Here is a 10,995-nt window from a genome sequence, read left to right as displayed (position 1 = left end):
GCCGACCTGCGGACCGGAGCGGCTTTATACGGCTCGGAGCCGGGCCGTGACCCGGCCGTGGTGGGGCGTGGTCCACGGCCGGCCCAGCGGCGGCGCCGTATTATTATATGGACCGTGACCTTGTGCGGGCCGGCCAGCGCCGCGCCGGTGACAGCTGTGCCCTCCGCCGTGGTGCAACGGGCGCCAGCGGCCTCTTAATCCCATCTGTGACCTATCGACGCAGAACGACCGCACCGCAGGGGCACCGGGCGAGACGGACCCACCCCCGCCCCTGTGAGCGAAACCCACCGACCTCCGCCCCTTCCCTGCCGTGACCGGACCCGCCCGACAGACGGGGAGAGACGGCGGGGGGCGGGACGATGGAGCGGACGGACGGGGAGCACGCGATACCAGTGACCGTGACCTGTCCTGGAGCAGCAGCTGGCGTAGATCAAATTGGTATCGAACAATCTCGTTATCGACAGTGACTTTTTAGTTCTTCTCTCAACTGTAGTTGGCTGCATGACTGGTAGAAATTGATTGTCGTTGGTCGTTTGTAAAAAAGATGACATCCTCCACAATAGTTGTGGTACACCTTTTACTTTGCAATCTTACTCATTGTATGGGTAGCTCGCTAACAGGTTTTGCCCTCTTCAATTGTATCAGGTTACCTGTTGAAATCCTTCAGTTCTTGTCTTGTTACACCCGTATTATATCACTGTGCAGTGTGCACTTCATTCTGCTTAGCTCAATATCACTGTGCACGCTTCTGTGCACTGTGCAGGCTTCTGTGCAGGTTTTCGCGCCCTGACGTTGGGTGACCGATCGATCTGGATGTCAAAGCCTGTCTGATTGGACCTCGGGGTTTTGGCATATCTGTTGTCACTCTTTAGGTGCCTGGCTTTCTATGCGCTATTGGGGCAATAAATACGGCCTCTAATCCTACGCCAAACAACTAAGCGATGCGTCTAAGAAGCTTATTTAGTTTTGTCTTCAATCAGCTCAAAAACCGAGACGTGAATCAGAAATTTAGCTCGTTTGATTCTCATATACTTAAATTTAATCAAACGATAAGTCTCACGAATGTTTTTTTTAGCGTGCGCTTAAGCGGTTGAACCGCAAAGAATGAAACGACGCAGAGTATTACAGTTGATTTCTGCTGCAAGGGATTTTCCTACTAGGCGTAGTGTTGTCAGATTTGCCAAGCAGAGATTATGCCACGTCAAGATAGCTTCTTGTTACCTTTTCACTAATTATGTTTGCACAAAAAGCAACGTTTTGATTCCCTGACCTCCACTGTGTTGTTGTCACCGCCGCATGCGTTCTCCGGTAAATTATCGAAAGACTAGCGGGAAAAATTAATGGATGACATGACGTAAAGTTAAGTCATCACGATATAAAACAAACACACAGCATAACAAAGTATCATGGTTTTACAAACAAGTGCTGCCCATTTTGATGTCCAATAAAAAGATATTTCTTATTCGTTTTGTGGTCAGAAAAGGCGTTTGAAATGTTCACCTAGCCCCGAGCTCAGCTCGGGGACCACCAGTGGCGTGCCATTCACGGGTGTGTCATTCACTGATCCTCTACCATGTCCTCGGCTGCCTCAAGGACTGGGGCCGCTGTGAAAGAGCTTGTGTAAAAACTGAAACGTTCGTGACTTGTCTGGAGTATTTTTTGAAGTGAAGTGTGCAGCTCTGTCAACTTAACCTTCGTCCTGAATGCGCAGACCAATTGATATTCAAGATATTGCAGAAGAAGAAGTGTGGTTCTGTGTGAAAGTGGTTGTTTGTTTCTGTATGGTGTAGTTCTTCCCAACGATAATACCAACGCAGGCATCACCAATCACCAAAGCATAAAAAATCACCATAATATTGTGGGCCAGGGGCGGATCCGGGATTTTCGGCGGCCAGGGGTCATATGGAATGGGGCGGTATGTTTTTCACCTACTCTAGAGGCGGCTAAATGTACGATTAGGACGCGTATAGTGAAAAAAAAAAATTGAAGACAACGTCCTCTGTCTCTTTCCCTTCCTATGCTGTTGTTTATGGATATTGTGATTCGATGGCGTTGCGACGCTCCGATTCGTCACTCTGCAGGGCGGCATTTTTTACAGATAGAGGCCCGAAAACCCCGAAAACCCCCTCCCCTGGATCCGCCCCTGCTGCAGGCTTGGGATAATTTTACTAAAAATTATGATATAGCGTCACAGGACCCAATCCTTGATTGAGCTAAGCGACATTATGTGGGACACTGCCCACGAAATCACTGAAAAACTACAGCGAATGTGCGCCATAATCGAGTCCGAGCCGAGATGCTGCACTCAATTGTCCTTTGTGTCAGAATTTTTGCGCTCTTTGTATCTGCCTTCGCCTTCAAGTCTTGCGTATTTATTGAGTTTTGCGGTCTTGCGGTGAGTTTATTTTCGCTGCGTATTCATGACATTTTTTTGCATAACTAAAACATTTAAGGATTATAAATGGATTTCAGCCTAGTTTTTTTAAAATAAATTTAGTCCGCACATTTTGAATGGAAGGATTCACAAGGACAGAGCCCTCACTAAGCCAAGCTTGTTGAGTTGACCCTGCCCTCTACCCTCCGATCGCGCAACTCCGGTTCTATGGCAGAATTTGGAGCCCAAAGTTTAACGTGCGCACATAGCCGCGCACGGCCGGTCTCCTCACTGACTTCGCCTGACTACGGCCTGCCTTCAACCGCAACCATACCTGTCAGGAGGCTCATAAACGTCAAGCGCCCGTCGCGCATCGAACCCGGACTTTTGTAACCGGGACTCGTGCTCTCACCACGCGGTGTCCAACGCTCTACCGACTGAGCTACGGGACCGGCATTAGTTTTGAGTATGCTTGAAAGAAGTGATAAAGTATCATCACTTTATTGAGAACTGACATCACACAATAAATACAGCATAAACAGGTCTTGATTCAAACACGCGATCCAGTTTTCGTGACTTAGTTGCCGTAGGCGGGCTTGTAGGTGGGCTTGTAGCTCGGCTGAGGGTAGCTGGGCTTGTAGCTGGGCTTATACTCGTCGTAGCGGGCCTCACCCTCGTAGGTGACCTCAGCAATGTTGCCAGAGTAGGCGTCATCCACACGGTAGGTGACCGTCTGGGTACGGCCGTCGGGCAGCACAACCGAGTAAGATCCCTGGGTGGCGTAGCCGTCACGCGCCTCCTGGGCGTTGAAGACGGGCTCGTAGTCTCCGTATCCGTGGACGTCGTAGCTGTAGTCGTACTTGGGCGGCTGGTCGTAGCTCTCCTGGTGGTAGGGAGCGGGCTTGTAGGCCGGCTGGGGGTGGTAGGCGGGCCTGGGCGCGTAGGAGGGCGCGTTGTCGGCGGCGGCAACGGCCAGCAGAGCGGCAACCACGAAGAACTGAAACATAGGATAATAGTCAATTTATTTAAATCGTTTAGGCCAAGGTTGAATCGTTTGTCCTTGTTCTAGTTGTTTCCAATGGCTTGTCGATATTCGAAAGAATATCCCATTCACAAAACTTTTACCATTTCCTTCTTTTTTGACCACTCCGCCTGGATTTGCGTAACAAACTTTCCCAAAACAGCCTCGGTTTGGAGAGCACCTACCTTCATGTTGAGTGTGCTGTGGAGCTGTGTGATCAACTGATGCCGACCTGCGGACCGGAGCGGCTTTATACGACTCGGAGCCGGGCCGTGACCTAGACATTCGCCGATGGACGGGCGTGGCCAACGCCGGGGCGCCGCTGAGGACGAGATATTATGTCAGATACTAGTTAAATAAAGACGACCCTTCATGGTCTGAGCGTAAGATAATGTTGCTGTTTTTTTTATGCAGAAAATGGGATTAGTCCCCTCACTCTGACCTTGAAACACCGGTTTAGAGAGACTCCAGAATTTATCATCAAGGACTGCCGCGTTTTTCTTGGCACATTTTTTTCTTTTGTTGGAGTGATTATCGGCCGCCAAAAGCCAAAAGAACGCTATCATGCGAAGTGTGCAATCAGCACGTCAGTTCGTCATTTCTACGTCATGTGACGTACAAGCCCAGTCTGCTATAATGAGACTTCTGACGGGTCAGTATTCGGCTGGCGGAAGCAGTCGCAGCTGGTTAATATCGTTGCGTTGGGCTGACTGTTTTCAGCCAGGTAGGTCCCCAAACTTTTAGTCTCTCCCTTTCCCAATAACAGTTGCACCCGCTGGCAGATCGCACCTGCTAGCGTCTTCCTGATGCGTAGCGCCGTCCCTACGGCTGTCCATCAGGTTTCGGAAAATAAAAAAGCCATTTAGCGTCAAATCTTGAGTATGGAGAAAGCCAGATCGTTTCGATGTTGTGGATCACCTGGATATTGGTGACGACACAGACCTTATTTGGAGGATAATTATTTATGCGTCTTGCAATATGCGGGACCCAGCTGTCGTCGGCCAGCCTCTGCCGCCGTTTCTGCTGGAGCGATGGAAGCGGCTGCTTCTCTAGCTGGTCCTGATCATGGTATCCAAGGATGGTGGATTTATTTTGTGCTCTGGATTGACCAGGATAATATTAATGCCCTCCTGGTCCCATGAAGATATTGTCGAAGATATCCGTAGTTAGCGTCGCCAAACTCCTGTGGCATAGGAGAGCAATCGTGTTGCACCGACTGCGTCTTTGACTCTTGCCTGTTGTTTCCACCAGGGTTTCGGCTCAAAACTCGTCTGTATTCAAGTGCAAAGCTGCCAAACGCTCTCAAAATGTATTTTGCATGGCTAATGAATGCTCTTCCTGCACAATCATGACCTTTGTAGGGGCTAACTGTTCTAACTCTTAAAGTTATTTAAGTGCGCTTAGTTTCAGGCAGAGCTAAAACATACTTATTTCAATTAGATATATCTGAACGAGATGTTCCTGAAACTTGGTTACGTCCTCCTTTTGGCCATTAAAGGTCTGCCCTCGGCGTCGCCTGCGGCCGGTGTCAGCCGGCAGTTCCTGTCCTTATGTCCTCAGACACGAGGCAGTGCCGAGGGCAGATGTTATAGGGCAAGGAAATGAATGCGAGACGAGGTTAGGTGGCATGATGGGGATGCGGGCGGGTCGCCCCACCGCACAGCGTCCTCTCCTCTCGCCCCCGCGCGGCGACTGACTGTCTGTGAGGCACCGCGGTCGGCCCGCCTCCCCTGTTTGTCACTCTAGGGTGTTATCACTGCCGGCGGCCCGGCCGTGTGTACTTTACCGTCCCGCTCTCCTCTCTTACCCCCTCCCCTCCCCATACCCTCCTTCAATCCGCGGTGGTCGCTGCGCCGGTCTCTCGTCCGACTCACGCTGGCCAGAACCTCAGTTACCTTTGTGCGGTAACTAACTGATATTGGATGCACCACGTATTTGAACATTCGCCGATCAATTCGCGGTTTTCAAGTTTCTCACAGGCCTTAGGTCAGCAATCACTTATCAGCATGCATGCATGCGGCTTTGTAAAACTTGCATCGCTTTATAATTTGTTGCAATCGAACTACAATGGTTAAATAAAACTTAATCTGAATATCTAATTGTAGCGTTTTTGTTTTTCAGCGTCGAGCTATTAAACACAACTTTGGGTGTAAAAAATAGCTATCTCAAACCTGATGAGTGTTTGCCTGTAAGCTTCAACACGAGTTGTAAACGTCTGCGAAAAAAAAAAGAATTTTTCAAAATATAGTTAGGTAAACGACTGAGCCGAAAAACTTACCACGATGAAATAACATCTAAGAACGATTTTAGCAAATCGCTTTTCAAGTCGAGATACTTGCTCCCTGCCCCCCCCCCCCCCATCCTTCCCCCGGTCATGAGGATTCATCTACCATGCCCGGCATGTCGGGCGAGGTATGACCCCCCCCCCCCCCACCTAAAACTTTCGCTTAGATCTGCCCATGTATCACACAACCCTCGCCCGTATTGGTGTTTTTCCAACCGCGAACTTATAAGAGGGGGTCCGCTGGACCCCCCCCCCCCCGCCTTGCCGTTTCGCCCCTGATCGAGCTAGAGCTTCGTGCAAAAAAAAAACGAGCGTGTTGCCCGTGACGAGAAGAAGCCAATGATACCCAATTTTAAGGTCCTAGGTCATTGGTTGACCATCCATGCCAGGTCAATGACCTAAAATTCGGGAAATCGGGACCTGTTAGAACGTCGTAAAGTGTGGCTGCTGTGGGGGTTTCGGGGTGCTGATCATGAATATCATATTAGTTTTGATCACAGATGATGTCTTCATGCATTTAGGCCGGGTCGGGTCAACCAGGTCAACCAGTAGGGGTCCTGTCGAGTATTCGTAGTAGGTGGGGCATTCCACGATAGATCGTACCAGGCCCGTCACCCTCATCTCTCAGATTTTAATGAAAATCCGTCCTAGGGGTAATCATAGGCCCCAAAGACGCCTGGCAAAATATCAGACTTCTCAGATCAAAACTTTTTGAGTTATATTGCATTACATTTTTAACTTCGGTTTGTAACGGTGAGTTTGATGGCCTATAACTCAAGAACAGGTTAAGCTACCAACAAACAGTAAACAACACTAAGCTTGCGATGAATCAAAAATTAATATTACCATTTAAAAATTCAAAAGAAAAATTTTCATTATTGACCAAAAACCTTAATCTTTTTTTATTTGCCTCTAATGACCTTTGGGACCAAAATTTTCCAAATTTTTATTTTTTTTTAAATAAACTTCATGTCATTGCAAATCGACATGCAAAAAATTAGAAAGGTGTTCTTTCTATAAAATCCTCATTTTCCCGCAAACAAAATGGTTTCGGAGGGGTTGATACGACCCCAGCACGCCGTTTCGCTTCTAATAGGGGAGAGTGGGGCAAAGCGGCCACCCTAACGCTTCTCACGATGCCAACGCTTGATTTTTAAACTTGGAAAGATTCTTTCTATACCAATGTGATCCCTATTAAGTTGCCTTTTATTTCAACTGCGTTTTATTTCCAAAGGCTTTCACATATGAAAGATATTGACAAAACTTTAAACCTATGCATATTGGCCACTTTGCCCCATACCCTGGGGCAAAGCGGCCACCGGCGTCTTCTCAAGTCCCGATATGAGAAACAAAATAGATGCCTCGTGTACGACTAGGGTATTTGATGGTGACAAGGTTAAGCGAGGATAGATGTTTACTTTATCATCTTCCACCTGTAGGTAAGCAAAGAAAGGATTTTCGTGAAAATAAACATTTAATTGCATTATTTGGTAACTCATGCAACTGAAAAGTGGCCAAGATGAATGCATGACGACACATTTGAATATAAATAATGTTTTTTTATCCAGGTGGAAGCAACTTATGGCCAATTGGGGGTGGCCACTTTGCCCCGGCCACTTTGCCCCGCGCATAACGTCCGATACAAAAATATTCCAGCTTAGCTATTAGTGGGGTAAAAAACATTAAAATTGGTAGAATACATGTACGATAACCATGCAATGCATGGACAAGAACGCTTATAAAAATTCCAAACGGTTATGGAATAACATAACATTTAAAAAGTATAAACATAGTTGGTAACCTGGCAAGAAATGCTTTTCCGTGTTTCACAGAACAATGGTGATGGGCCTGAAACCCCGGTCTGGCTCATTCGAACGACCGTGAAGAGAAGTATAATTGGAAACCATAAATTGGAACTGACGCCAGCTATGAAGGGCTAAAACGATGGGTGGCCGCTTTGCCCCGGGTGGCCGCTTTGCCCCACTCTCCCCTAGAGCTAGAGCCTCGCGGAAAAAACGAGCGTGTGTGCCGCAACAAGTCGCAGCGATTGGTACCCGATTTTAAGGTCTCAATTTAACCGGTAGCGTCTGAGGTCAGGTCAAGTGACTGAAGTTACGGGTTCGGTTTTTAGTAAATAACTTCGCAAAAAATGGCCGCAGAGCCGCGATTTTGGCATCATTGTGTTCGCCTAGCTCAGGTGCATCGAATGGTATACTTTGCTAGGGTGAGGCCAACTTAAGTAGTTTACCTCGGATCAAGGTCAGGTCAGAGCCCCTCAGGTCACGAAGCTGGGCAAAGGGTATCATATGGCATATCATTCGATTCGGAGGGTCTTCCCGAGTCCATTGGTGGCTTTCCCGACTCTCTAGCTCCATTTGATCGGGAGTTATTGACGAAAAACTCGTACGACCCTAGTGACGTCATAAATGACGTCACGCAAGGTTACCAATGCAAAAGAAAAGCATTGGACTTTGCAAGAAGTGCATGAAATCACGATACCATGTACGTGGGATAGTTTTAGATCATTCTCGGCGCCAAAATAACAGTTTTATATTTCCCCATTGACTTATAAAAGTGATGTCACGTGATCGACCTGACCTCACGTAACCTCAAAAATTCCCAGATATACAAGTTGTGAGACCTCTGGAGGACACCATGTATGCGTCCTGTAACTTTCATCTCGGACAGCTATGGTCGTTGGCGTCCAAAACAATGTCAGAACCAAACAGCCTTTTTCACCCTCGCGCTTATAGGAAAGAGGGTGGATGAACCCTCTTTTCACTTTTTTCAGATGACTCAGACTTCAATTGAAATTTCAGTAACCCGTGATGTCACTAGGCAGCTTTACCACGCCATTTGTAAGCTCCCCTCCCGAAATCACTATTCGAAACCGTTATCGTGACGTAAAATAAATACATTTATAGAAAGAACACCTTCCTATTTTTTTGCATATTTGTTAACAATGAGCCAAATATTCTTTTAAATAAATAAAAATTCAAAAAAAATCGGTCCCAAAGTCCACAAAATACAAATGAAAGAAAACTCGATATGTCATATATCAAAAATAGCGTATTTTTCGAAATTTCAAAAATACATATTAATCTCTGTTTCATTGCAAGTTCAATGTTATATAACATTTGGCATTTGAATAATCCGTCTTAGAGTTACAGCCCGCCAAACTTAGCGTTGCAAAGCAAGATCAAAAAATGTTATACACCATACCTCAAAAAATACTTATCTGATAAGCCTGAAATTGTTACAGGTGGATTTAGAGCCCCTGATTACCCCTGAGACCAATTCTCGTCAAATTCCGAGAGATGAGGGTGTCAAATTGGAAAAAAGTGGTACGATCTATCGTGGAATGCCCCACGTGTCAACCGCCTCTGACAGCGTCGTAACATGTTACGGAGGCACCAAAACTACTTCGTAAATGTTCATATGGCTGCTAAATTCGAATTCAGCTCCAAAAACTAGCCTTACCTAACATGTAAAACTCGAAAAAGTGAACTGAGGTCATCAAAGTTTAATGACCTGGACCTGACCTTCAGGTGACCTTGACACCCACCATAATGCATGGGGACAACACCATATCACATGTTTTAACGCTTGAAACCACGAAAAGACTGCAAACGCGCGGCTAATGCGAGCCGACATACGCTGAATTCCGTCCAAACATGGTCTCGAAAAGAAGGTCAAAGGTCATTTGGGTCAGGGTCATGAAATTTTCAGGGTAGGTGTAGAATTGATTAACGCGAGGGTACTGGAAGTTTCGTCACCATCGGCCGCTTTTTACGCGAGTTATTCGCGAAAACCCGAGGGGGGTTCGTTCGACCCCCCCCCCCCCATACGGGCGAGGGCTAATATGGCTGAGACGATATCGTAACCCTAACTGACCTGAGGTATGTGACCTGACCTGGTATCGGTGACCTCACTTAGCAAAATGTATATTAGACAATCATTGCCCAGTCGGTGATTTTCGATAATATGTCTTTTGCTCATTATTATAACACATTTCTTAGAAGGCCTGTAAACGGTCAGAAATGCGACTTTTGGCATGACCTGTGACGTCATATATTGCACCAAGGTCAATTAAATGGGGTCAGAAGGTAGATCCTCAGTGGGGCTATCGAGCGCCGTTTGAATTTGGAAAATCTGTCGGTAACTTTCCGAGATCCTATACAGGGCCGAAACGCCCTCTCACACTTTACAGGAGGCAGGATCCAGCAATGGCCTTACGTGCCGCGGGTTAATGCAGTGATAGAAATCAAAATTATTTGTTTATGTTTTATTCATCTCACAATAAATACGACACAAAATAGATCGTCACTCACGCATACAATACACGAATTTGTGACTTAGTTGCCGTAGGCGGGCTTGTAGGTGGGCTTGTAGCTCGGCTGAGGGTAGCTGGGCTTGTAGCTGGGCTTGTACTCGTCGTAGCGGGCCTCACCCTCGTAGGTGACGTCAGCAACAGTGCCAGAGTAGGCGTCATCCACACGGTAGGTGACCGTCTGGGTACGGCCGTCGGGCAGCACAACCGAGTAAGATCCCTGGGTGGCGTAGCCGTCACGCGCCTCCTGGGCGTTGAAGACGGGCTCGTAGTCTCCGTATCCGTGGACGTCGTAGCTGTAGTCGTACTTGGGCGGCTGGTCGTAGCTCTCCTGGTGGTGGGGAGCGGGCTTGTAGGCCGGCTGGGGGTGGTAGGCGGGCCTGGGCGCGTAGGAGGGCGCGTTGTCGGCGGCGGCAACGGCCAGCAGGGCGGCGACCAGGAAGAACTGAAACATAGGACAGGGGCCATTGTTAATTGTTATGTTACATTATGAAGCGAGATTATTGTCAGACAGCGCTGACAATATGTCTGGCCTTACGCAATGTCACTCATGCCACCATGCAACTTAAATTCGGGCTATACCTAGTCCTCGTTTTAAGAGGCTCTGTGATATACAAATTGAACAATGATTCCTTACCCTACGTTAATTAAAAGAGAAAGTTGCAATAGATTATATAGATTCGTTAAATCTAATAGTTATATAGATTTGATTTTTCAACAGTGGTAATATAACTTCTCGGCTCTTATACTTTGCAAGTAGCTCGTTGCAAGTTTGTTTCAGCACGGCACCTACCTTCATGTTGATTGTGCTGTGGAGCTGCGTGATCAACTGATGCAGACCTGCGGACCCGAGCGGCTTTATACGGCTCGTAGCCGGGCCGTGACCTAGACATTCGCCGATGGACGGGCGTGGTCAGCTGACGAGCCGGCCGAAGGGAAATAGACATTTTTCACTTACATAGCTTATAGCTATATAGAGGACTACA

General features: G+C 47.4%; 2 protein-coding genes across 2 annotated transcripts; both read right to left on the bottom strand.

Moving 5' to 3' along the window:
• Positions 1-2,859: 2,859 nt before the first annotated feature.
• Positions 2,860-3,626, bottom strand: LOC122392367 (adhesive plaque matrix protein-like). The gene is made up of 2 exons (XM_043387165.1): positions 3,581-3,626; positions 2,860-3,371 (listed from the first exon to the last, which is right to left on the bottom strand). The coding sequence occupies exons 1-2, from the start codon at positions 3,584-3,586 to the stop codon at positions 2,952-2,954; spliced, it is 426 nt and encodes a 141-aa protein (XP_043243100.1). The 5' UTR covers positions 3,587-3,626; the 3' UTR covers positions 2,860-2,951.
• Positions 2,860-10,837, bottom strand: LOC122392370 (adhesive plaque matrix protein-like). Its single transcript, XM_043387168.1, has 3 exons — positions 10,803-10,837; positions 10,035-10,454; positions 2,860-2,951 (listed from the first exon to the last, which is right to left on the bottom strand). The coding sequence occupies exons 1-2, from the start codon at positions 10,806-10,808 to the stop codon at positions 10,035-10,037; spliced, it is 426 nt and encodes a 141-aa protein (XP_043243103.1). The 5' UTR covers positions 10,809-10,837; the 3' UTR covers positions 2,860-2,951.
• Between the last annotated feature and the right edge of the window lie 158 nt (positions 10,838-10,995).

This window comes from Amphibalanus amphitrite, unplaced genomic scaffold (genome assembly GCF_019059575.1).
Source record: "Amphibalanus amphitrite isolate SeventyFive unplaced genomic scaffold, NRLGWU_Aamphi_draft 000483F_arrow, whole genome shotgun sequence".
Taxonomy (NCBI): Eukaryota; Metazoa; Arthropoda; class Thecostraca; order Balanomorpha; family Balanidae; genus Amphibalanus; species Amphibalanus amphitrite.
This window is presented reverse-complemented; position numbering and strand designations above follow the sequence as displayed.